General features: G+C 41.3%; 1 protein-coding gene across 1 annotated transcript in view; it reads right to left on the reverse strand.

Annotated features, from left to right (window-relative positions):
* The window catches only part of ADGRV1 (adhesion G protein-coupled receptor V1), a 517,368-nt gene that overhangs the window by 42,339 nt on the left and 452,173 nt on the right, over positions 1–22,856 (reverse strand). Inside the window, exon 87 of the mRNA XM_025438360.3 lies at positions 22,243–22,364. Within this exon, the coding sequence (XP_025294145.3) occupies positions 22,243–22,364 (122 nt within the window). The remainder of the gene's footprint in view (positions 1–22,242; positions 22,365–22,856) is intronic.

The raw sequence follows: 22,856 nt of genomic DNA on the forward strand, positions 1-22,856 counted from the left end.
AAAAAAATCTATTAAAACAAAAGAAAGAAACATAAGACACAGATGACACTGGGCATGAAAGACTTGCTTTTGTCTCAAATCCTGTGCTGCATTTCTGAACCGCAGCTCGAGAAAGCCCGAAGTGCAGGTCCCGACTTGGTGAGACAGATTTCTGCCCAAATCTCATGCCATGAGGAGGAAACACACCCATGGGCTCAGGGGCTGACATTTCTTTTGAGTTGCTCTATGTTTTCGTCTGCTTACGTGGCCTATTCCTCCACTTGGAATAAAAATAGTCTGTTGCCTCTATCCCAGTCTTTGGCACCACTTCTATTTTTGGCAAAGATTTCCAATAGCCGGGTGGATGGATGGGCATGTTCAAGGATCATATTGGGAAGGAGCCCTGAACATTCCCATGGTCTGGTTTTTCAGCTCTTCTACTTCTGCTTTTGATGGCTTGTTCTTACTTACAGTTGAGGAACAGGAATAAATTGCCCCACACCTCCCTTTCTATGCTTCCTTTGTCTCTTCTGTCTCCCACAGCGTCTCATTCCCTTCGGCATGGACATACCTCAGCCTGCCAAGCACAGCTGAAAAGTCTCTGGCCTATCTTCCAACCCTCATGTGCCTTTTCCCCACCTCTCAGGAATTACTGGATTTGTGTCTGCTCCGGGGCTACAGAACTGAGCAAGGGTGAGCGCAGTGCTTTGCAGTCATCCAGAACAGGCTCCGAATGGCCAGCATCTCCCTTTTCCCCTCTTGGACCAGCCATGGGTTGGAGGTCACTTGAGGGGATGGATCATCCTGAGGCCACCCGGGAAGCTGGGGCTTGTTCCAGACTATGTTCAGAAAAGGGGTCCAGGAATTCTTAAAACAACTCTGATTTTTAAAAATGTTTGGTATCAAGAATTTGTAAGACAGAGCTTAAAAGTTTCCTATCCCTGATCCACATGGACTCTGGGGGGGGGGGGGGGGAGGCCTCTGGGTCATTTAGAAGCTTCCAGCGTGTGCCTACTAGGTAAGCCAGAGGTCCAAACCTGGCAGCTTGAACGTTGCCTGCCAACAGGTTTTGATTGGCCTTCACGGTATTTAAAGGCTGTCTTTTAATAGTCGCCAACATTAACAAATTAGGAGATTTCTCATAAAAATTTGGTTTCTGGCCTCTGTAGAAAAATCAGAAGATCTGGCTGACACTGGATCTGCTTCCTGTCTAGCAAATGCTTTAGTAGAGCCAAGAAGCTGCTGCCCCTTTAGACCGGGCATCCTGGCTCTTGACCACAGGGCCCAGCTTGGTCTGCGTTCGGGCCCTTGGAGACCCGGGAACAGGCACCTTCTGGGGTAAGCGTCCCGAGTACCTGAGGGAGAACCAGGGTAGGGGGTATGCTCTTTTCAGTAGGTATTTGGCAGTGTTCGGCTCCTGCTCTTCTCTCACCTTTCCCCAACCCCCTTCTATGTGCCTCCTAACGGCCCTAGCGCTGCACAGGCACGATGGGCCCAGCAAAGGCAAAACGCCACCGCTTTCTGATGTCCTTGTGTCTGGGCCTTCGGCAGCTGCTTAGGCTGGGAGGGACTTGTTAGTGAGGAAGATGCACAGCTCGCACAATCGAGCCAACTCTGTGTCAGGAAAAAGATAGAGTCATGCCAAGGGAGAGCGTTCTAAGGGCCCGGTGGGGGGGTGGGGGGGAGTGTGCAGGATTTTATTTCTCAATACGGGCCCCAAAGGGGGCTGCACAGGTGATCAATACATGCATGGCCTGCTGTCTGAAGTCAAGATGACAAGAGCTCGAGAAAACACGTCTTTGTCTCAACCTGAAACTATGGAGCCTGCGTTGAGGCTCCGGATTCAGGCCTGTTGCCAGCTCTCTGCTCATAAAATAGCAGAGGCTGCCTTCGATGACCCCGCGGCAGGAAAATCGCGGCAGGGCGAGGTGCTAAGTGGGGAACAGGGAGGCTAAAGACAACGAGGGGCGACTTTCAAAGCGCTTCGGGGCGAGGAGCAAGGCACCCGCTGGCTGCACAGCGGGGTGCGGAAACACTCGCAGCGGCTCTTGGCTGACTGTGGGAACAGCTGCCCAGCCGGGGTTCCCCGCGGCACCTGCACCTGCCCCTGCCCCCTGCACCTGCCCGAGTCGCGGCTCCTGGGAGCGCGCACCTGCTTCCCCGACGGCCCCCCCTGGACCCTGTCTTATCTCTCCGAGCCCTTCCTGTACTGCGAAATTCACCAGGTCTCCTAAAACAGAAAAAAGCCCCCGCTGAACACTATTGGGGGGGTGTTTGGGGCTTGCCCCCCTACACCCCAGGGCAGAGCTGGGTCCTGGTAAGTGGAAGGCCTGCTCTCTCAGGGGAGAAGCCGTAGCTGGTCATCTTTAGGATTAGCGACAGAGCCCTGGATCTGTGAGAATGATCAAGAAAGACAAACAATGGGGAGAACAACGGGAGACAATGGAAAACAGATGTCGAGCGAGAAAGGAGGATAAGCCATTAGAGCTGATGAAAGAGAGATGGTGATGGGAAGGGAAAGACGAGAACTGGCAGGGCTTTGGGAGGGGTGCAAACAATGCTGGTTCAGGCTCCCCCAGGCACCTGCTCCAGGCCCGAGGCATCACCTAGGCCCTCTGTGCAGTGTCCAGCGGCAGCATCCCGGACCCCAGCGCCCGCCCTTCAGCTCAGCGGGTGGCTGGTGCTGGAGGAGAGGCTGATGTCAGGGGCCCCGTCTCAGGACAGCTGCACTCTGGGTTACAATTTTATTCAGGGCATGTACATATTACGTGTTTATGGTCGATTCCTTTCATGCTGCTCCGGGCTCTGTGCAGCCAGCACAGTGGGAAGGGCAGGAGCACCAACCACTAGGTTCTTGTTCCAGCAAAGAAACTCCCTGCTGTGTGGCTGTCTTTATGGCTGGAACACAAGAGGCCAGGAGTCAAAGTCGTGGTGGTTAAGGGATCTGCAGAAACATGATTTTTTGAGGACGTTTTTTTGTTTTGTAAGTTCTTTAAATTGTTTTTTTAATCTTTTTTTTTTTTTTTTTTTTTTTTTTTTTTTTAGATTTTATTTCTTTATGAGATAGAGAGAGAGAGAGGCAGAGACACAGGCAGAGGGAGAAGCAGGCTCCATGCAGGGAGCCCGATATGAGACTCGATCCCAGGTCTCCAGGATCACGCCTTGGGTTGAAGGCGGCGCTAAACTGCTGAGCCACCCAGGCTGCCCTTTAAATTGTTTTAATAGATCCCATAATAATGTGTCACGAAGGCTTTGCTCCAGTCACCTCTCACCAGCCCCACCTTTACCCCAGGGCCATTTTAATGCTGTTTCCTTTTATTCTCCTGCCTAAACTTCATTCTAGCTAGACAAAGATGACCATGCTCTCTTCCATCTGGTGCCTTTGCACATCTTTTTATCTGAAGAACCTGAAAAGAATTCCCCCTCCTTCAAACTCATCCAAATTTGGTGTATTCTGCAGTCCAGCTCTAGGACCACATCTTTCATGAGGCCATCTCTGGCTTTTCTAGAGTTTTTTTATGCACTTCTCCAATTATTATTATTATTGCTAAGAATTACTGCAAATAATACTAGATGATAACCACCACCATCACAATAAGAGTAGCTGATATTTTCTGAGCATTCCTTCAGCTCCACACGCTTGGCCATGCTTCACATATATTATGTTATTCATTTTACTCAATCCTCCCAACGGTGCTAAGGTAGATACTTTTATTCACATTTTTCAGAAAGATAGAAACTGAGGCTTTAGAGAAATTAGGTAAGTTTCCCATGATATAAGTGATAGGGAATTCTTGTCAGTATTATCAATTTATTTATTTTTTAAAAATCTTTTAAAAATTTATTTGATAGAGCGAGAGAATGAGTAGGGGGAGGGGCAGAGGGAGAAGGAGAAACAGACTCCCCGCCAAGGCGGGAGCCTGACTCAGGGCTGGATCCCAGGACCCTGAGATCATGACCTGAGCTGAAGGCAGCCGTTCAATGGACTGAGCCAACTAGGTGCCCCAGTATCATCAAGTTAGCATGCAATTATGAAGTAATCATTTGTACAGTTATTAAAATATTTAAAATGTACTGATTAGGAAAAGCGTTTTAGTAAAAGCAAAACTGAGGTTTTAAATCTAAAAGTGTGCTCTTCAGTTAATCCTGTGATTGATATTTCAGGGTCTAGCAAACTCCTGAGATGCCTGAGATGGAACAGAGAGAAGCTTGAAGTGCACCTACGAATGAAGACAGAAGAGTAACGTCTCAGAAGACCACTGGGATAGACCTGGGACGGGTGGTTGTTGCTGGAAATCCAGGCTTAGTTCCCTTAGTGGCCTGTTACTCTAGGCTCTTCTCACTCTCAGGCCCTCCTTTCTAATTCAAAACAGAAGAATAGCAGAATAGGACTCATGTACTGGTAAAAGTTATGAAAAGAATGAATGGGAAAAGCATTGTCTCTTAAGACTTTTTCGTTTCTCACATAAAGCATTATTCAGTGTTATAAAGTTTTGTAATAGAATCATAAATTTCCAGTTAGGCAAGATGCTGATTCCATTCATTTATAGAAGAAGAAATTCCATCTTCATGATTTGGTCAAAGTCACCCAATTATTTAGTGACATTCTGTGCTTCCTAACTCCTAGTTCAAAACTTTGTGGGTTATTATGAACCATCAATACAAATCAATTCACAGGCCAATCCTTACATGTCTGTTTATGTCTGGGCTATAGAGCAATAAACTTCAAATGTATTTCTTTTTGTGTTTTTCAAAGACAATCTTACCCCAAATGAAAAGAAAAAGGAAAACTAAAAATTTTAGAAAGAAAAATTAGTCACTTAGCAAGTTAACTGCTCCACCCTAGATTCCTTCTCTGATAGACTGATAAAAATATTTTTGGTGCCCATGAATTTCCCAAGTTGTTGTAGGGAAAGGGACAAAAAGGCAATATATGTCATGGGAGATAGTAATCCAGAGAAGCAGGAAACAAAGGGTAGGCAGGGGTTGGTGACTGTTGTAAATGGAAGAAGGGAATTATAAGGGGTATAACTGAATACCAGTAGATTGAAGTACAGGATCTCTCAGAATTCTGTACTCAGAATGAGAGACCATTTCTCTAGGTCTTCAGAAGAAGATAAGTATAAAGAAAAAGAACTGGAATGAATCCTACAGACAGGAGGGGTAGTAGTAGCAGCCGGGAGGATTCTTGGAAAATTCAGAGGGATGAGCATAGCAGTAAGAATAGAGTGACTGAACTAGCCTGCTTCTCTCAGCTCCACAAGGGGAGACAAGAGATAGCAAAAGTGTTTTAGTGAGGATTCAGATCAGGGGTATAGGGGCGTCTGGGTAGCTCAGTTGGTGAAGCGCCTGCCTTCAGGTCAAGTCATGATCCCAGAGTCCAGGGATCCAGCTCCACATCAGGTTCCCTATTCAGTGGGGAGTCTGCTTCTCCCTCTGCCCCTCACTCTGCTCATGCTCATGCTCTCTCTCTCTCTCTCTCTCTACATCACTTTCTCTATCAAATGAATAAATAAAATATCATTTTTTAAAAAGATTTTATTTATTTATTTATTTATTTATTTATTTATTTATTTATTCATGAGAGACACACAGAGAGAGGCAAGACATAGGCAGAGGGAGAGGCAGGCTCCTTGCGGGGAGCCTGATGTGGGGCTCAATCCCAGGATTCCTGGATCACGACCTGAGCCAAAGGCAATGCTCAACCGCTGAACCACCCAGGTGCCCCACTTTTAAATTTTACTTTTTAAAGATTTTATTTATCATAAATAAAATCTTAAAAAAGATCAGGGATATCTATCTATATGATTTTGCTAATTCACACTGATTAAGGAACCCATTCAGTAATTCAAACAGAGCCATATTTCAACCAGATTTTATATTTGGTTTCTATTCACTTCTACATTAAAAATGTGTGTTCCATGCTAAAAGGGAAGAGCACAGATGAAGTTAAGTATCAAAGACCAGAGAAATGTGGTTTTGTTTTGGTAGAGATGACCTTTCTATTTCTCTGACTCTACTTTTCCTAATAAAACATTTGATTTACATGGTTTAGAGGCATTAAAAAGAAAGCATTGTGGACTCTGTCCAGAGAATAAAGTACTAAATTACAGTGTACCAAGAGAAACCTACCAATTGCAAAACACTGTGGCTTTTATTATTCAGACATAAATAACAACATATTGAAACATGGAGAAAAAGATAAAATGAAGATTTTACAAGCACATATTGTAAAACACACAAAATGTGAGTGATAAATATAGCAAGTCCAGAAAATTTGCAGCAACGAGGCACCCATTCTTCAAGATATCTCTTGTACTTGCAGATCACATCTATATTATGCTCTTTTAACATTTTTCTGATTATTTATTTGATAATTTATTTTTGAAGTGGAGCTCATGGGTAAAGAACAGAATGGAGAGGAGGTTCTAGTAGAGAATCTATAGTCAACTATTGTACTCAGCAGTAATTTGTCAATATTCATTTACTTGTAGCATATAATTTCATTTTACTGAAGACTGCATGCACATAAAGTCATATTGGCACTTATGAGAGACATTCAAATGGGCACTTATGAGAGACAATCCAAACACTTTATCTTAGGCCAGTATGTATTTGGAAATAAAACACAATTCTCAGAAGTATCTCATAGGAATACAATATACTGAAAAGCTTCCATAGGGATGACTACTTAAACCTTGCTTCTAGCATAAACATTTCTTTTTTATTTTATTTTATTTTATTTTTTTATTATTATTTTTATTTTTATTTTTTATTTATTTATGATAGTCACACAGAGAGAGAGAGAGAGAGGCAGAGACATAGGCAGAGGGAGAAGCAGGCTCCATGCACCGGGAGCCCAACATGGGATTCGATCCTAGGTCTCCAGGATCACGCCCTGGGCCAAAGGCAGGCGCTAAACCGCTGTGACACCCAGGGATCCCAACATTTCTTTTTTATAAAAGATTTTATTTATTTATGTGAGAGAGAGAGAGTGTGCACATACGAGAAGAAGGGAGGGGCCGAGGGAGAAGCAGGCTCCCCACTGAGCAAGGAGCCCGATGTGGGGTTTGAACCCAGGACCCTAAGATCATGACCTGAGCCAAAGGCAGCCACTTAAATGACTGAGCCACCCAGGAGCCCCAAGCATAAACATTTCTAAAAGACACTGACAAATGTAAATGTATTATTGTTAATATTACAAAAATTATTATGAATTAACTTATTACTAATGCAGTCCTGTTATGATAGAATAACAAAGTAGATTCCTCATGGGCTCAGAAGTGCCAGATCAAATTTTCATACTTGGGATGAGCACTGAAGAGAGACATATCCCTTTTATCTTTACAGTGATTCTTCATGAAACCAGATAACTTAAGAGCATATCACCTGTCATTCAGTAACATTTGCAACTCTTATAAAATTTATTTAGCAAGACTATAGCCCCTCCAATTCATTGTAATAGTGCTGATTACCCCCCATGAACTATTATTTTCCCAGGCTTTGAAGGGGAAAAATATTTGAGAGCTTTTTGATGAAAGATCATATATATAGTTATTCAATTTTAATCTGCCTGTGAATCTTCATTTAAAAAAGAAAAAATTCCTTTGAAAAGCTTCCTTTTAGCAGGTGATCAGGTCACTAATATAGCTGTAGTTATCAGATTATATACTTCTAGTAAACTCCTTTTCTGCACTATTCCACTGGAGATTCTCTAACTGTTGCTAGTGCTGAAGATGGAAGTGGATATTCAATGACAAAATGACAAATCTTCAGTACAAAATGCTACAACCACATCAACCAACAAGAGGCTACATATATGCTCAAAGAGGAGAAAGAGCAGAGAAGCAAAAGGGATACAAGGACTTCTCAAGCACCAATGTCTTCCCTTCATTTTAGGAGACCCCAGGCACATTTGGGACAATTTCTGGATTGCATATAGCCAATGAATCCACAGTTCCCGTTCTCTTCCTTTTGCAATTCCATCATTTCAGATGGTCCATCTAGCCCCAGTTAGTGCTAAGTTTACTATGTCTTTGTCTTCACACAAGAACAATCAATTAATTGTAGAAAAATAAAGCTAGAGACTTCAAGTGTTTTCCTAGAAAAATGTTAAGTATACTGTGCATTTGCTGTCATGTTTGGACTCGGTTGACATTCACGGAAAGGTATTGTGTGTTACAGACTTCAGAGAACAGTGGAGATCATGGGCGAGAGTATCACAGGAGGTTTGGGAAACGTACTGTATCTGGCCTGTTTAGGTCAGTGCACATGGCTTCTGGGTCTCCTGGAACAGGCATCCTCCTAGATGCCTGTTCTTAGAGCCTGGGCCATGCAATCTAGGACTTCATTTCTTCCAGTCCTGTCTCAGCCTCTAAATGTGTCTCCCATGTACGTTTTCTTCTGTCTAATGAGGTCTATACCATATTTAAAAAGATAGACTAGGCAACTGATCTAGATTGAAGGCAGTTCAGGTGTAGCAGCAACTGGAAAGCCTGGGCTTTACAAAGTGAAGTGGACAGAGTGACAGGAAGAGAAGGCGAGGGGGATGGACATAAGGAAGCCAAAGACACAACACCAACTCCACGCTTCTTTTTAGAGTTTTGGGGGTAGGAGTCACTTATTTTGTTTGTTTCCATTTCTGTTGTCTCTGTGCTTGTCTCTGTTCCTCAGCAAGCAACAGGAACCTAACTTGCTAACTTGACTTGATGCTCAGTCACTTCTATTGAAACTGGCCTAATTAGAGTACTAGGGAAATGAAGGATATGAGAACCTGTGGGAGAATATTCACTGTGGAATCCTTGGTCTTGTATGGAGCCTGCTGTAGGATGCTACTGCTCTCCAGCTCCCTCAATAATCATCTTCAACTGGGCAGCCCGGGTAGCTCTGCAGTTTAGCACTGCCTTCAGCTCAGGGCCTGATCCTGGAGCCCCGGGATTGAGTCCCATGTCAGGCTCCCTGCATGGAGCCTGCTTCTTCCTCTGCCTGTGTCTCTGCTTCTCTCGCTCTCTCTCTCTCTCTGTCTCTGTGGGTGTGTTTGTCTCTCATAAATAAATAAATAAAATATTTAAAAAAAATAATGATCTTCAACTAAGCCAATGAGGGAAGAATGCAACTTGGCAATGGCCATAAGTGCTAAATTAGATGAACATTTACCGAAATGCCTTCATTTTTATAAGTGAAAGATAACCAAACAATAATTCATGCTAGTTATGCTTATGTATGCATTTTAATTCACTTTACTATTTAACGTATTTTAATTTAGCAAAATTTTTGATTCAATAAGCATTTGTTGACAAGCCTTCTGCTAAGGTACTGTGGGATAAGTAAACAATAAGGGTTCTATGGTCTTCCAGCCTTGCAAAGCCCAGTGGGGGAACTGATTGTAGTATACAGGATGTGTGATCTTGCCTAAGTTACTTAATTTCTGTAAGCCTCCATTTCTCCATATGTAAAATGGCAAGAATAATAGTATCTACTTTGCAGGATTGTTGTAAAAATTAATGATATAATTCCATATAATAAGCATTTAATAAATACTAGTTGTTATTGTTGATTTTTATTATAATATATATTGAGCATAGAGGCATGTAGTTTAATATATATATACACATGAATACATTTATCTAAAATTTATCTAAGGTTAATGCTCTTCAATGAACAAAGACAAGATTTGCAGTGTTACAATACTGGCTCAAACAGTGAGGATAAAAAATATATATATATAATCATATCACTTTATAAAAAGAGTTCCCAAGACTGACAGAGAGCCTGATGTATTGCCCCCAAATGTTCCAAAATGTTATAGAACAAAGGACAAATTATAACTAATAGATTTAATGTGTACATCATACTTATGTAGCATCTATACACTGGGGTCTTATAGCCAAATAAGATGATGGAAATGGTAGCTCAGTGAATGTGGCCTGTGACATTGTCAGGTTCTAAACTGACTAAATAATCAGCAATTAGAGAAACACAGCTAACTGGCTTCAAACACATGCTATGAAGATCTGGAGCTCAGGGTTTCTGTTTTTGGGAAAATAATCTTAAACCAAATGCATATGGTCACATTAGGGACAGGATAAAAGCAGTGAATGTCACTAAACATCTATTATGTGCTAGAAACTTAAAATATTTTTTGGTTGATTTCCACAGATGCCTTATAAAGTAAGTCGTAGTATCCCCATTTCAGAGAAAATAAAGAACTTGGCTAAGATCACAAAACTATAAATTTGTATTCCAAAGTATTTTAAACTATTTCATGTAATTTCTAAAGCTGTTTGCAGAGGAAATTGCATTTGCGGAAGAAAACAGTGGCATAGAATTGATTTATTCTGCAGGATAGAGAGATCCATCTATCTAAAGAGATTTTTTTTTTAAACTTCAGTTTATATTTGAATTCATGCCATTTAAAACTTTTTTTCATTAAGATTTTTTTTTTTTAAGATTCTACTTATTTATTCATGAGAGACACAGAGAGAGGCAGAGACACAGGCAGAGGGAGAAGCAGGCTCCTCGCAGGGAGCCCAATGCAGGACTCGATCCTGGGACTCCAGGATCACGTCCTGGGCTGCAGGCGGGGCTTAACCGCTGAGCCATCCAGGTGTCCCATTCATTAGGATTTTAGCTGGCATGTTTTTAAATCTACATTTTGAGATGGTAGACCTATTTCCTAGAGCAGTAACCTTTTGGAACATGCAAACTTTAGTTGCTCTTTGTTGTGGATTATCTGTTTTCCTCACTGGTTTCTTCCAGTTTTGTGAAATAGGCATGAAGATCTTACTTGTTCTGTGTGTGTGTGTGTGTGTGTGAGATGTACAAGACATAAAGTGCACCTCATCAGCTGACCTTAAGAAGTTCCAGGTATAGGGGCACCTGGCTGGCTCAGCTGTGAGAGAAAACAACACTTGATCTCAGTTCTGAAATCTAGCCCCACACTGGGTATAGAGATTACTAAAAACAACAACAACAAAAACCCCCCCAAAACCCAAAAAACCAAGTTCCAGGCACAGACTTCCTTCCTCATGTTCCCAGGAGCACCAGGACAGTGCATGTGTCTTTAGAGGTTATCCACTCCATATCTGATGACTTGCAGAAGCTCTAAATTCATTTATCAACATGCACTCAGGTTGTGTTAAACATTTATTAGCGATTTGTTAAAATAAATTCATTGAGACTTTTGCTCTTGGCTCCGATGGAATTTACATCAGATTAACCCTCACTGGGTGCCACTCTACCAGTCGGAGAAAATACCTCCAGACACACACATACAATAATGAAACGACAACACGAGCAGTAACAAAGCAGCGGGTGAAAGACATCCACACAGCCAGTACTTCAGGGGCCGCGATCCTGGACACAAGCAAAACCCAGAGAGCGGGGAGCCCTACAGTCACTGCCTTTTTTTTCTTTCCTTTAGGGGATTTTCTGATTCAAAGAGAGTTACCTCGAGGCAGAACAGACAGTTGCAGCCTGGGACCTGCAGCAATCTGACCAGGTTGGGGACACAAAAACGTAGGGTTCAAATGTACTAGGACTTGAGGGGCCAAGATTCTGAAGCAAAAGGGAACTATAAAGGCATCTGCCACTTCCAAAGCTGCCTATGGTGTGGGATGAAAGGGTAAGAAGCTACTCGAATACAGCCGCTCCTGAGTCTGAAAAGCAAAGCAGAGCATGCAGCAGTCTCACAGCAGCAGAGGACAAGAAAACAGAGTCCCAGGACTGCCACGGAGGAGAAGTTCCAGTAAACACAGGACGTTTTCAGTTGAGTCACCGGGATCCCCCGAGCAAACCTGGCTTTGCCCCAAGAGGAGGGGGCAAACCATGAACAGACTGACCATCACAAAGCCTGAAAGCCAGGTTCTCCTGGACCCAGGGGGGTTTCCCCTGGAAGAGCTTTTGTTTGGCCCACACCATGTTTGCTTTTGTCATTTTCGTGCTTTTAGCAGGGTCTGTACTCTCCACTTCTGCAGTCCCCACCAAACCCTACAGTCTGGCAGTAAACTCATGTCACTCACATAAAGTTACCTGCTTGGACCTGAGGCATTTGCTACACAGTTCAAAGCAGATGAATGACTACAGTGGATCCATGTCGTAACACAAACACTGTGATGGGAGACCTAGGGGAGCTATGGCCCCTGCATGAAGGGAATACCTAGGAGTGAGGGGATGAGATCATTCATGGGACAATGAGTGGCTTAAGAGAGGATTTAAAGGCTAAGCTTACAAATCTCCTCTCCTTGGCTTCTCATTTGTCTTTTATAGAGTTCCCGAGATAACCATTTCTTTTTGTCTATTTATTCCTTTATAGTACATAAAATGTTATGTAGTTTATAAATTATATACATATAAATTTTTTAAAAAGATTTTATTTATTTATTCATGAGAGACACAGAGAGAGAGGCAGAGATACAGGCAGAGGGAGAAGCGGGCCCCATGTGAGGACTCGATCCCAGGATGCCGAGATCATGACCTGAGCTGAAGGCAGACACTCAACCAATGAGCCACCTAGGTGCCCTCATATACATTTTTTTTGAGACAGAGAGAGCGTGAGCAGGGAGGGGCAGAGAGAGAGAGAGAGACAGAGAGAGAGAATATCTCAAGCAGGTACCACCCTGGGTGTGGAGCCAGACATGGGGCTGGATCTGAGGACCCTGAGATCTTGACCTGAGCTGAAGTCAAGAGTTGGACACTTACCTAACTGAGTCACCTGAGTGCCCCACAAATTATATTTTTATACATAAATTTTAACATAATCCTTAGGAAAAAAATTTAAGGCGTTTTTGGATTTTACCTTCATCTGGAAAGTAGGTAACTAAAACTCAGAGGGGTCAAGTCATTCAATAGACTAGAGGTTTCATGACACTTAACTGCATGCTCATTCCACTGCTTCCCGCAGCTCAACCTTGAATTTATATACATCTAATTATATACATATAAAAAGTATGTACAAAAAATGCATTGTTCCCGCCCCAATATTTGAGTAAGAGATAAGAATAAAATTTTAGACCCTGGAAAAATTATGAATTAACACTAAGGCAAAGAATCTGAATGACAAGGTAGAAAATAACCCCAAATGTTAACTGTTTGCTTTGCTCTCCCAAAACAGTTTTAACAAAACGAGGTATACGACTTGCTTACTCTAATTCTTATACGATTGCTATTTTCAAGGACCAGAGTGTGCTAGATCTCTTCACTGGTAAGGTAAGGGCCTACAGAATCCAGGACCGCTTGTGACATGGCTACTTGGTTGAAATAAAAAAAAAAAAAAAGAAAAAAAAAAAAATAAATAAATGGGTTCCAAAGGGCACACAAAAAACTCTGAAATGGAAGCATTAAGGCAGGAAAAATGGAGGCACCTGTTGTTTTGCAAGGATAGGGCCAGATGTCAAAAGGTAGGCTCTACAATCTCTTCATTATTAAAACTGTATTCATGGAAGACATCCACTGGCCAATTGGACCCTGACACTTTTATTTACAGAAACTAGTACAAACAGAAGTAAAACTCCTGCCGTCTGTCCAAAGAGCCCAGCCTGGCCAATCAACCAGGTAATGAGGAGGCAATGTTAGACACTGTCACTCATTGTCAAATAGAGTTAAGAAGTTCACTACAGGAAAACACAAAGATTGTCTCACAAGCCCAGATGTTACTGAACATTGGACAGTGGCATGACCTAATCAAGACAATTTAAGTACACCTCCTTGTCTTAGCTTCTGTATATTTATTTGTAAAGTTATAGAAATGTTCTGGGATGTTTTGAAGAGCACACCAGGCATTCATTAGTCTCTGCATCTCATGCTACAAAACGAGTGTAGCCTTTTTTTATTTTTTTTCCTCACTGAACTTGACATGGCTCTGGGACAAATCAATGAGAGTCCCAACCTCCCCTGGCTTCACCATGTTTATTCCAGGGTTTTCTGGGAAGATTGCTTTTCCACTCTTCATGAATAGTTCATGTGCTAGTCTCCAATGGAAACAAAGTGACATTTCTTATTACTGTTGGCTGTTGGAAAGCAATTGCAAAGGGAGTGCCTTGAAACAATTAGTCCTCTGTAACTGATTATTTAACAATGTGTATTTCCCAAGAGCTGTTTATCCTCAAAAGGAAGCAGCCAAGACTAAGTATGTACTGTATCTGAGCCGACACCTGCACTGAACCCCTCTGGATGCTAAAGGGGAATTCTCACAGAAGAAAATTAAAGGACGATTATTAATTTTCTATTCCGTTTGCAATGAACTCTATGTTTTTATGAACAAAGAAACATGATCCATTTCATGATAACTCAAGGACTATTTGAATTTGGGAAAATTTCTTCGTTAAAGAAGGCCTTAGTTTTCGGGCACCTGGGTGGCTCAGTCAGTTAAGTATCTGACTTCGGCTTGGTCATGATCTCAGGGTGCTGGGATTGAGCTTGCATGGGGCTCAGCATTGGGCTTTTTTTTTTTTTTTTTTTTTTTTTTTTAGCATTGGGCTTTATGCTCAGCATGGAGGCTGCTTGTCCCTCTTGCTCTCCCTCTGCCCTTCCCCCTCTGGTGCACACGCACACTCTCGCTCATAAATAAAAAAAATCTTTAAAAAAAAGGCTTTAGTTTTAAAACTGAAATTTGACATATAACAAGAGATATATGGAAAGCAAGGAAGAAAGAAGGAAGGAGGAGGGAAAGAAAGGAGGAAGAAAAGAAACACTATTTTTCTTTATTTTTTTTAAAGATTTTATTTATTCATGAGAGACACAGAGAGAGATGCAGAGACACAGGCAGAGGGAGAAGCAGGCTCCCTGTGGGTTGCCTGATGCAGGACCCCATCCCAGGACCCCAGGATCACGACCTAAGCCAAAGGCAGACGCTCAACCACTGAGCCACCAGGGAGTCCCAGAAACACTATTTTTCTGTATAAAAGATGCATTATGTGTTCAAAGCACTCTAGTGGCCACCAAAATACAATAAAAAAGTAGAAGAAACTGTTTCCACCTTTGAGTTATTTACTTCCCAGCCACTTAGCTGTTTGAAGACATGGGGCTAGAAATAAAAACGATTTTAACCAGCTGATCTTAAATTTGAACATAGGCTATGTATTTTTAGCTACAAATACCATGTTGTGACTCCCTTCTCTGGAATACCGAATAGTTCAAAAACTGCCAGGGAACATCTCGAGACCAGATGCTCGTATAAACGAACACGTATAAGCCAGTTACAGAGAGACAGTCAAATAGGACTCCAAACAATGTGGTCTCATAACTCCCATCCTGAGAAGTGTCACATCCCAATACTATGTGAAGTTCGGCTCCCTTGCCAACTTATGCATTCCAAGAATGCATTTCAGTTTTTGGAAAGGTTCTTCTATGTATATGAATCTCCTCCAAAAACTTGTTTTCCAGCATCTTCAAGAAGCTCCTGCCTGATATTCTGGTCACCCTTAATATCTCTACATGGGATTCCCTACACATGTGACAAAATTGTTAGATTTCGCACTAGAAAGCTCTAGAAGAAAATATGAAATAAATGCTGTTATTTAAGTCTGAATCTCACTGGTTCAGGTTAAAAATAGAAAATACCTTAGAACATAATTAAGCTAGGAGTGATACGTAAAATGTTTGATGCAGTGTGGCACAGACACTGACCCATCAGAATGGCTGCAGGTCTAGAACTGCAGTTAGGTTCCTGGAGGCTCCCCATCTGGCCAAGCATTAGCCTTTCGGCTGCTGGAAGCCTGGGGATGCTCCTAGCTTACGTGGCTAAGAGCCTGGGACACATGCACAGAGTTAAAGCACTAGCTGTTTCAATACCCGAGCAACTGATAGGGTTGGAGCAGTGCCTACCAGCTGAGTTCAAGCCTGGTGATTACTCCCATTATCATTACACAGTTTGGCTATACCTTGGACTAAAGAGTCTAAGAAAGCTGTGATGTATAAACATTAGCACAAATCTCAGAAATAACAAACTCAATTCATTTAAAAAATAAAGGTTATTGGATTAATGGATAATGGAATTAGAAAAATATTAAACATATTAAGTGTGGTCCCTTATGAATTTCTTGTGGACTCTACAGAGTTATATATATCATCATTTGGTTAGATGATATTCATAATAAACTGACACTACACAGATGAAGTATCCTCGTGGTTTGACAATAGCTGTCTTTGGCCTTTTCCAAACTCACATGAATGAACAAGAAAATTTAGAAAATATATATAGTGGACATATGTTACAGGCCTACCTACCACTGTTGTACCTTTTTATGATAAAAGCATCCTTTCCTCTGCTGGGAACTCCATTCTATGTGGTTTTTGTGAGATCAATGAGATCAATTCAATTCCTTCTACCAATGGAGTCTGCTTATGACCCAGGACTGGCCAGAGTACCCGTCACCATGTGACTGGTTTCTGCATTGTCCGTGATCCAGGGTGAGGGTAATTTAAGTCCTACATAGGATGTTCCTATTCAGGAATAAGCTCCTTTGGTACTAGAGCTAGAAAGCTGGTAGGAGGTGAGTCTTGCACCACAACAGTCAATAAGATTACTAACCAATAAAAATAATAGCAGACATATTTAGAATGACAATTTTTCTAACCTCACTTTGCATTTGTATCCATCATGCTTTATAAAATACTTCATAAACATTTTCTTAAATGCTCAAAAGTATTAGATACTTGGTAGCTCAACTTTGAATCTTCAGAAGGTGATCAAGAAATTCCTGATAATATTTCAAGTGATTAGGATTCCCTTTTTTAAAGCAAAAATAAACTACTGGGATTACTTACTTACTTACTTATTTATTTATTTATACACAATGAAATATTATGCAGCTTTAAAGAAGAATGAGATTGTGCCATTTGTGATAACATGGGTGGACCTAGAGAGTATTATGCTAAGTGAAATAAGGCAGACTGTGAAAGATAAATGCCATATGAGTTTACTTACATGTAGAATCTAAAAAAAAAAAAAAAAAAAAAAAAAAGAGTAAACAAAGGAAAAGCAGAATCAGACCTATAAATACAGAGAACAAACTGATGATTGCCAGAGGGAGGTGGTGGGGGAAGATGGGCAAAATGGATAAAGGGGAGTGGGAGATACAGCAGACTTCCTGTCACAGCAATGAAAGGCACAACATAGAGAACACAACGATAGTATAATAGTGTTGCATAGTGACAGTATCTACACTTGTCCTGAGCATAGCATAATGTATAGAGATGGTGAATCACTATGTTGGATGCCTGGAACTAATGTAACATTGTGTATCAACTATACTCAGGTAAAAAAAAAAAATTCCCGAGACTCTCTTTTTGGGGCACCTGGCTGGCTCAGTTGATAAAACATGAGAATTTTTTTCTTTAAGGACTTTATTTATTTATTCATGAGAGACACAAAGACAAGGCAAACGGAGAAGCAGGTTCCCCACAGGGAGCCTGATGTGGGACTCGATCCCAGAACTCCATGATCACATCCTGAGCCCAAGGCAGATGCTCAACCACTGAGCCACCCAGGCATCCCATCATGAGACTCTTGATCTCAGGTTGTGAGTTTGAGTCTCATGTTGGGATAGAGTTTACTGAAAAAAAAAATCCCTTTTAAAAATTGCATCAAATAATAAATATTTAAAATTTCAGAATATTATAAAAAGATACCTTTCATCTGTTAGTCTTTGAGCACCTATCACATAATAATAATCTGGATAAAAAACAAGGCAGTAATTTCCTTTGAGCAAAACATAGTAGCCAAGCATAAGATATATACTTTTGTAGTTGCCTGTGTTGACAAAAGCCAGTTAAAAAAATACAAAGGCTAGTTTTTTAAAAAAAAGATAATAACCATTAGGTCTTCATGGAACATACTTGGAAGATCTTGCTACTATATAGTCATAGAATAGTCCCATTCCATGAAAAAGGCTCAAGTTAAAGATATGAGGCAGTTTATAAACTAAGTGAACCCCAATAAATGCTAGTGGAATCATATTTTTAAATGTTTCTTAACAGGTATTCTTTTTAGGAATGATTCACTGAGTCCTGGTACCAGGAATGTACTAATGTGCCAGAGTGATACAGAAACTCATTGCTTCAATAGTGCCACATAGATGGAATTAAGCTCATTACATGTGAATTTGAAATGTTTTTAGTTTTTACATACACTTAGCTTTAAGGTGCTCTAAGAAATAGACCATTATGATTTCTTTTATATCTCCCCGTGAAATATTGCTTAATGCCCAACAGTTTTGTTTTATTCATGAGAGACACAGAGAGAGAGGCAGAGACATAGGCAGAGGGAGAAGCAGGCTCCCTGTGGGGGCCTGATGTGGGGCTTGATCCCGGGACTGAGATCACACCCTGGGTCGAAGGCAGATGCTCAACCGCTGAGCCACCCAGGCGTCCCACCTTTTACTGCTTTTAGCTCAAGCTTTCAACATATTTTTCTCAGCAAATGTCCCTGCTTCCTGACTTTCAGAGAAAAGAGTGCATTAGATGCAAATTCCAACTTTCCACACTTCTAGCTTTAAAATGGTTTTTCCATGTTTACCTATTCTTCCCTCCTTCCCTAGCCTCAGAGAGCAAAATACCTCTCCCCTGCCCTCTATCACTTCTGTTCTTCCTGCTGTGTCCATGATCTTGCCACAGCGGAATCTTTCTTACACTTGTCAGTGTCTCCTTTGTTGTTTCTTGACACAAGAAAACAAACAAAAAATCTTTGAACCAACCAGTCAAACGTTCTTCCTAAGCTATTACTTTCTCTCTGTTCTCAATTAAACTCTTCAATAAAAATAACCATTCCTTATGTGTGAAATATTGTACGATTGCTTTATATTTGTTATGCTATTTAATTAAATCACATCGTAATCCTAAATAGTATTTATCCCCATTTCACAGATGAAGAAAATAGAAAGTAGAAAAAAATTTGTATCCGTGACTCAGCTGAAGTCAACCAGATAGTCCAGTTGCTCTACTCTATCAGCAGTTTCGAAACTGTGGTCCCTAGACCGGCTGAATCAGCATCATCTGGGGACTTGTTAGAAAAGCAAACTCTCAGATCTGCCCAGATGCACTGTATCAGAAAGTCTGGGTGTGGGGCCTCACAATCTGTGTTCCAACCAGTCATCCGTGTGACTCTGATACAAACCACTGGTTTGTCCACAAACCAGATGGGGAGCACTACACTGGACCACACTGCCCTCAGCTTTCATCCTATTTACCTTCTCTGCTACACTTGACAGAGTTAATATTGTCTTCTTTTGAAGCTTTCTTTTCTATCTGCAACTCCAAACTCTTCTAACCTGGTTCCCTTTCATTAATAATCACTTTCACTAGCCCTCTCCCAATACCTAGTTACTGAAATATTAGTAGCTTTACCACTGTCTTCCACATCTTACCAACTCACCAAGCTCAGTGCAGATTTCCTAGAACCCTGCACTGGATGTGATCTTCATGTTGACTAAAGTTGTTGGTGCTTGGCCATTCACCTGAGCCAGGCATTTTCTCTTTCTCTTTTCTTTTCTTTTCTTTCTTTTCTTTCTCTTTTCTTTCTTTTCTTTCTTTTCTTTCTTTCTTTCTTTCTTTCTTTCTTCTTTCTTTCTTTCTTTCTTTCTCTCTTTCTCTCTTTCTCTTCTTTCTCCGTTCCTTCCTTTCTCTCTCTCCTTTCTCTTCCTTCCTTCCTTCCTTCCTTTCTCTTTCTTTCTTTCTTTCTTTCTTTCTTTCTTTCTTTCTTTCTTTCTTTCTTTCTTTCTTTCTTTCTGATTTTATTTATTTATTAACTATTTGAGAGAGAGAGTGAGCAAACACATGCGTGAGCAAGGACATGCGTGAGCAAGGGGGAGGAACAGAGAGGGAGGGAGAGGGATGGGAAAAGAATCTCAAGCAGACTCCATGCTCAGTGGGGAATCCCATCCCACAGCCCTGGGATCATGACCTGAGCTAAAATTAAGAGTAGGACCCTTAACTCACTGAGGCACTCAGGTGCCCGAAGCTGGGCATTTCTAAATAATGTTGTTCTTTCATACTCCACATTCCTACATTTTACTGGCTAGCCAAATTTCATTAATGGTTACCTTTACAATTTACAAACCTACCACCTACTTTCTATTTGCAGATATGTTGCCAGAGCGTTAGAGATTGGAATATGATAGTCGCTCACCTAACTGGAGCTGTTCCACATTTCAATACCCTCCTAATTGTTTCTAGTTATCCTTCTAACAAGTAGTACAATGTGTCACTTCCAGTCAAAATTTAGAAAATTAAGGGACACCTGGGTGGCTCAGCGGTTGAGCACCTGCCTTCAGCCCAGGGCATGATCTTAGAGTCCTGGGATCGAGTCCCACATTTGGCTCCCTGCATGGAGCCTGCTTCTCCCTCTGCCTGTGTCTCTGCCTCTCTCTTTCTCTGTATCCCTCATGAATAAATAAATAAAATCTTAAAAAAAATTAAAAACTAAAAAACTCACAAAATACAAAAAATCAGAACAAAACAAACAAAAACTCCAACTTTGATGGCTTCCCACTGCTTAAAAGCTGAAGTGTAACATCCCATCCCAAGCACAGTAACATGGCATGGAGGCCAAGCTTCCCTTGTCCGCCTCTGTGCCCAGCATTACCTTCCTGACTACAAAGCCTTTCTTCTTCCCACCCCCACCCCAGCTCCTTGCTAAATCTCGGCAAGATGAATCACTTTCCCTTTGTGCTGCCCGGGCTAATGCTGTTTCTCTGCCTGAAATACCCATCTCTAACCATACACTCATCACTTACTCAATCACCATTAAAGGTGTCACAAACTTACGAGCAGGTGAAATGAACGAATGCAGTCTATCATGTGTAATAAGGTCACACACCCCATCTAAAGGGGGAAGCATCTACTTAGGACTTGAGAATTGCTGTCAAGCAAGTACTGTCATTAAAGGAAAGCCAGAAATTTGGGTTTTTATGTGAGATTTCTCAATTTTAAAAGTCTGTAACAAATAGCAAGCAATTTCTGTGTACTGTTGTGTGTCCACCAAATAAAATACATCCGGGATCTGTCAGTGTGGATCCTGGTGTTAGTTTCACTAGGCCCTAGGGATTCAAAGGTGACCTGACAGGGTCTCTGACCTGAGCGGCTCACTTCTGGGGCTCATCTCAAATGCTAGCACAGGCAGGAGTAAACAGGCCATTCACTCAGCTCTTAAAATGTTTTGTTTGCACCTGCCAGAGTGTATTCTTACCGGTAATCGTTTTAGTGTCTTGAATCATCACATTCTTGAGGTGCAGGCCTGTCACCTTCATCCTGGTACTGGTAGTGCTAACACAATGTGCCAGCAGTAGGCACTTGATTATCACTATTGTTATAAGCGAGATGTCTGTGTATGTACTTGTATCAACTTGATGCCACACTTTCAAGTTACTTTGTATTTTCGCCCTTCCTAAATCCATTTTATGATTTGATTAGGCACCCTGCTGGAAGATATGGTGTCACTGAATAAACTGTCTCCTCAAAATTAAATCGAAATAAATATGCTTTGAGTCTTATTTTAGTTGTATGCTATAATCCTAATAGGTTTTTCTACACGTGTTCCTTGTGAGATGGTGGTCAAAATAAGGACTGTTTAGAGATATCTTTGCTAAACTCAAGAAATTATTTTGGTCTGGACAGATCTTTTCACTTTGGAAAATAAGGAAAATGAGTTCATTTGTTCCATTTGTTAATTTCAGGGTGCAACTTTTTTCCATTTTAACAAAAGCACTAAAAAAGTCAGCTTTAATTTTTGCTACAGTTATATAATTTCTAGTTAGCTATCCAAGCACGCTCACAAAACTAATTTAGTCTGGGCACTGCCAGACTTAGAGGATGTCAATCATTTTTCAGTGAACCAAAACACTTTCATTTCACTAAGCAGACTTGAGCGTGGACTGCTTGAACACTGCTATTTCACTCCTCAATCGATCTAACTTCTAGATTCAGCCACCATTCAAGTATGTGCATAGGTCCTCCATGGCTACCATTTGAAAAGTTTACAAACATCAATCTTGCTGAAAGAGAAATATGATTCTGTAGTTACTCAGATGTTATCTAAATAAAGGAGGGTAAATATTTTATGTCTTCCCTATCTGTACAATCAGCAAGTTGGAAGCCATATTTCAGTTATTAAAGATTTAGCTGCCCCCATCATTTTATTCTACAACGCGGCATGACGTTGTATTTAAGAATTCATCTGTGTGTAGACACCTGATTCCTTGACTTTGAAACTCCATGCCCCGTGTTCGTTAGGATACACGTGTGCCATCAGTAACCAAATTGTAAGCTTACCTGCAGACTGTTGAAAATGACAAAGAGGACCAACATCCAGAAGTGTCTGTAAGCCATGTGCAGGCCTCCCCAAAGCCATGTCACAGAAATCAGGCCAAAGAGATATAAAACCAGTGGAATTTCTAGAAATTAAAAAAAAACAAAACGTTTTTTTTTTTTTTTTTTTTTTGAGCTTTGGTATACTGCATAGTCACACATACACACAGATGCAAATTGGGTCTTTTTTTGTGATACTCTGTATGCCTAAGTACCCATTTTGAAAGAACAACCTTGGAAATCCCATTCTTATGCCAGCGAAGAGAAGGCACATTGCTGAGTCTACATTCTTTCTGTTTTGCTGGTAGGCGAGGGGGATGGGGAAGAATGAGAACTGTTCCTCTCCTAGACTACCACCTGCTGGACTGTTCAGGAAGTGCCGTCAACAACTACAGAGGTGCAATCCCATTTCAAACCCAGGTAAATCCCCTTTGAAAGAGCTCTCCACCAGAAAAAGGCAGGCAGCGATGTGCTCCCGAAATTAGTGTAGTCTGACTCGAATTTTAAAGCAGAAAGGATGCAAAAAGCAGTTTGTGTGTCATGGAAAAGGATATTCTCATCTCTTTTTTACTAACAGA

Source organism: Canis lupus, chromosome 3 (assembly GCF_003254725.2).
Source record: "Canis lupus dingo isolate Sandy chromosome 3, ASM325472v2, whole genome shotgun sequence".
Taxonomy (NCBI): Eukaryota; Metazoa; Chordata; class Mammalia; order Carnivora; family Canidae; genus Canis; species Canis lupus.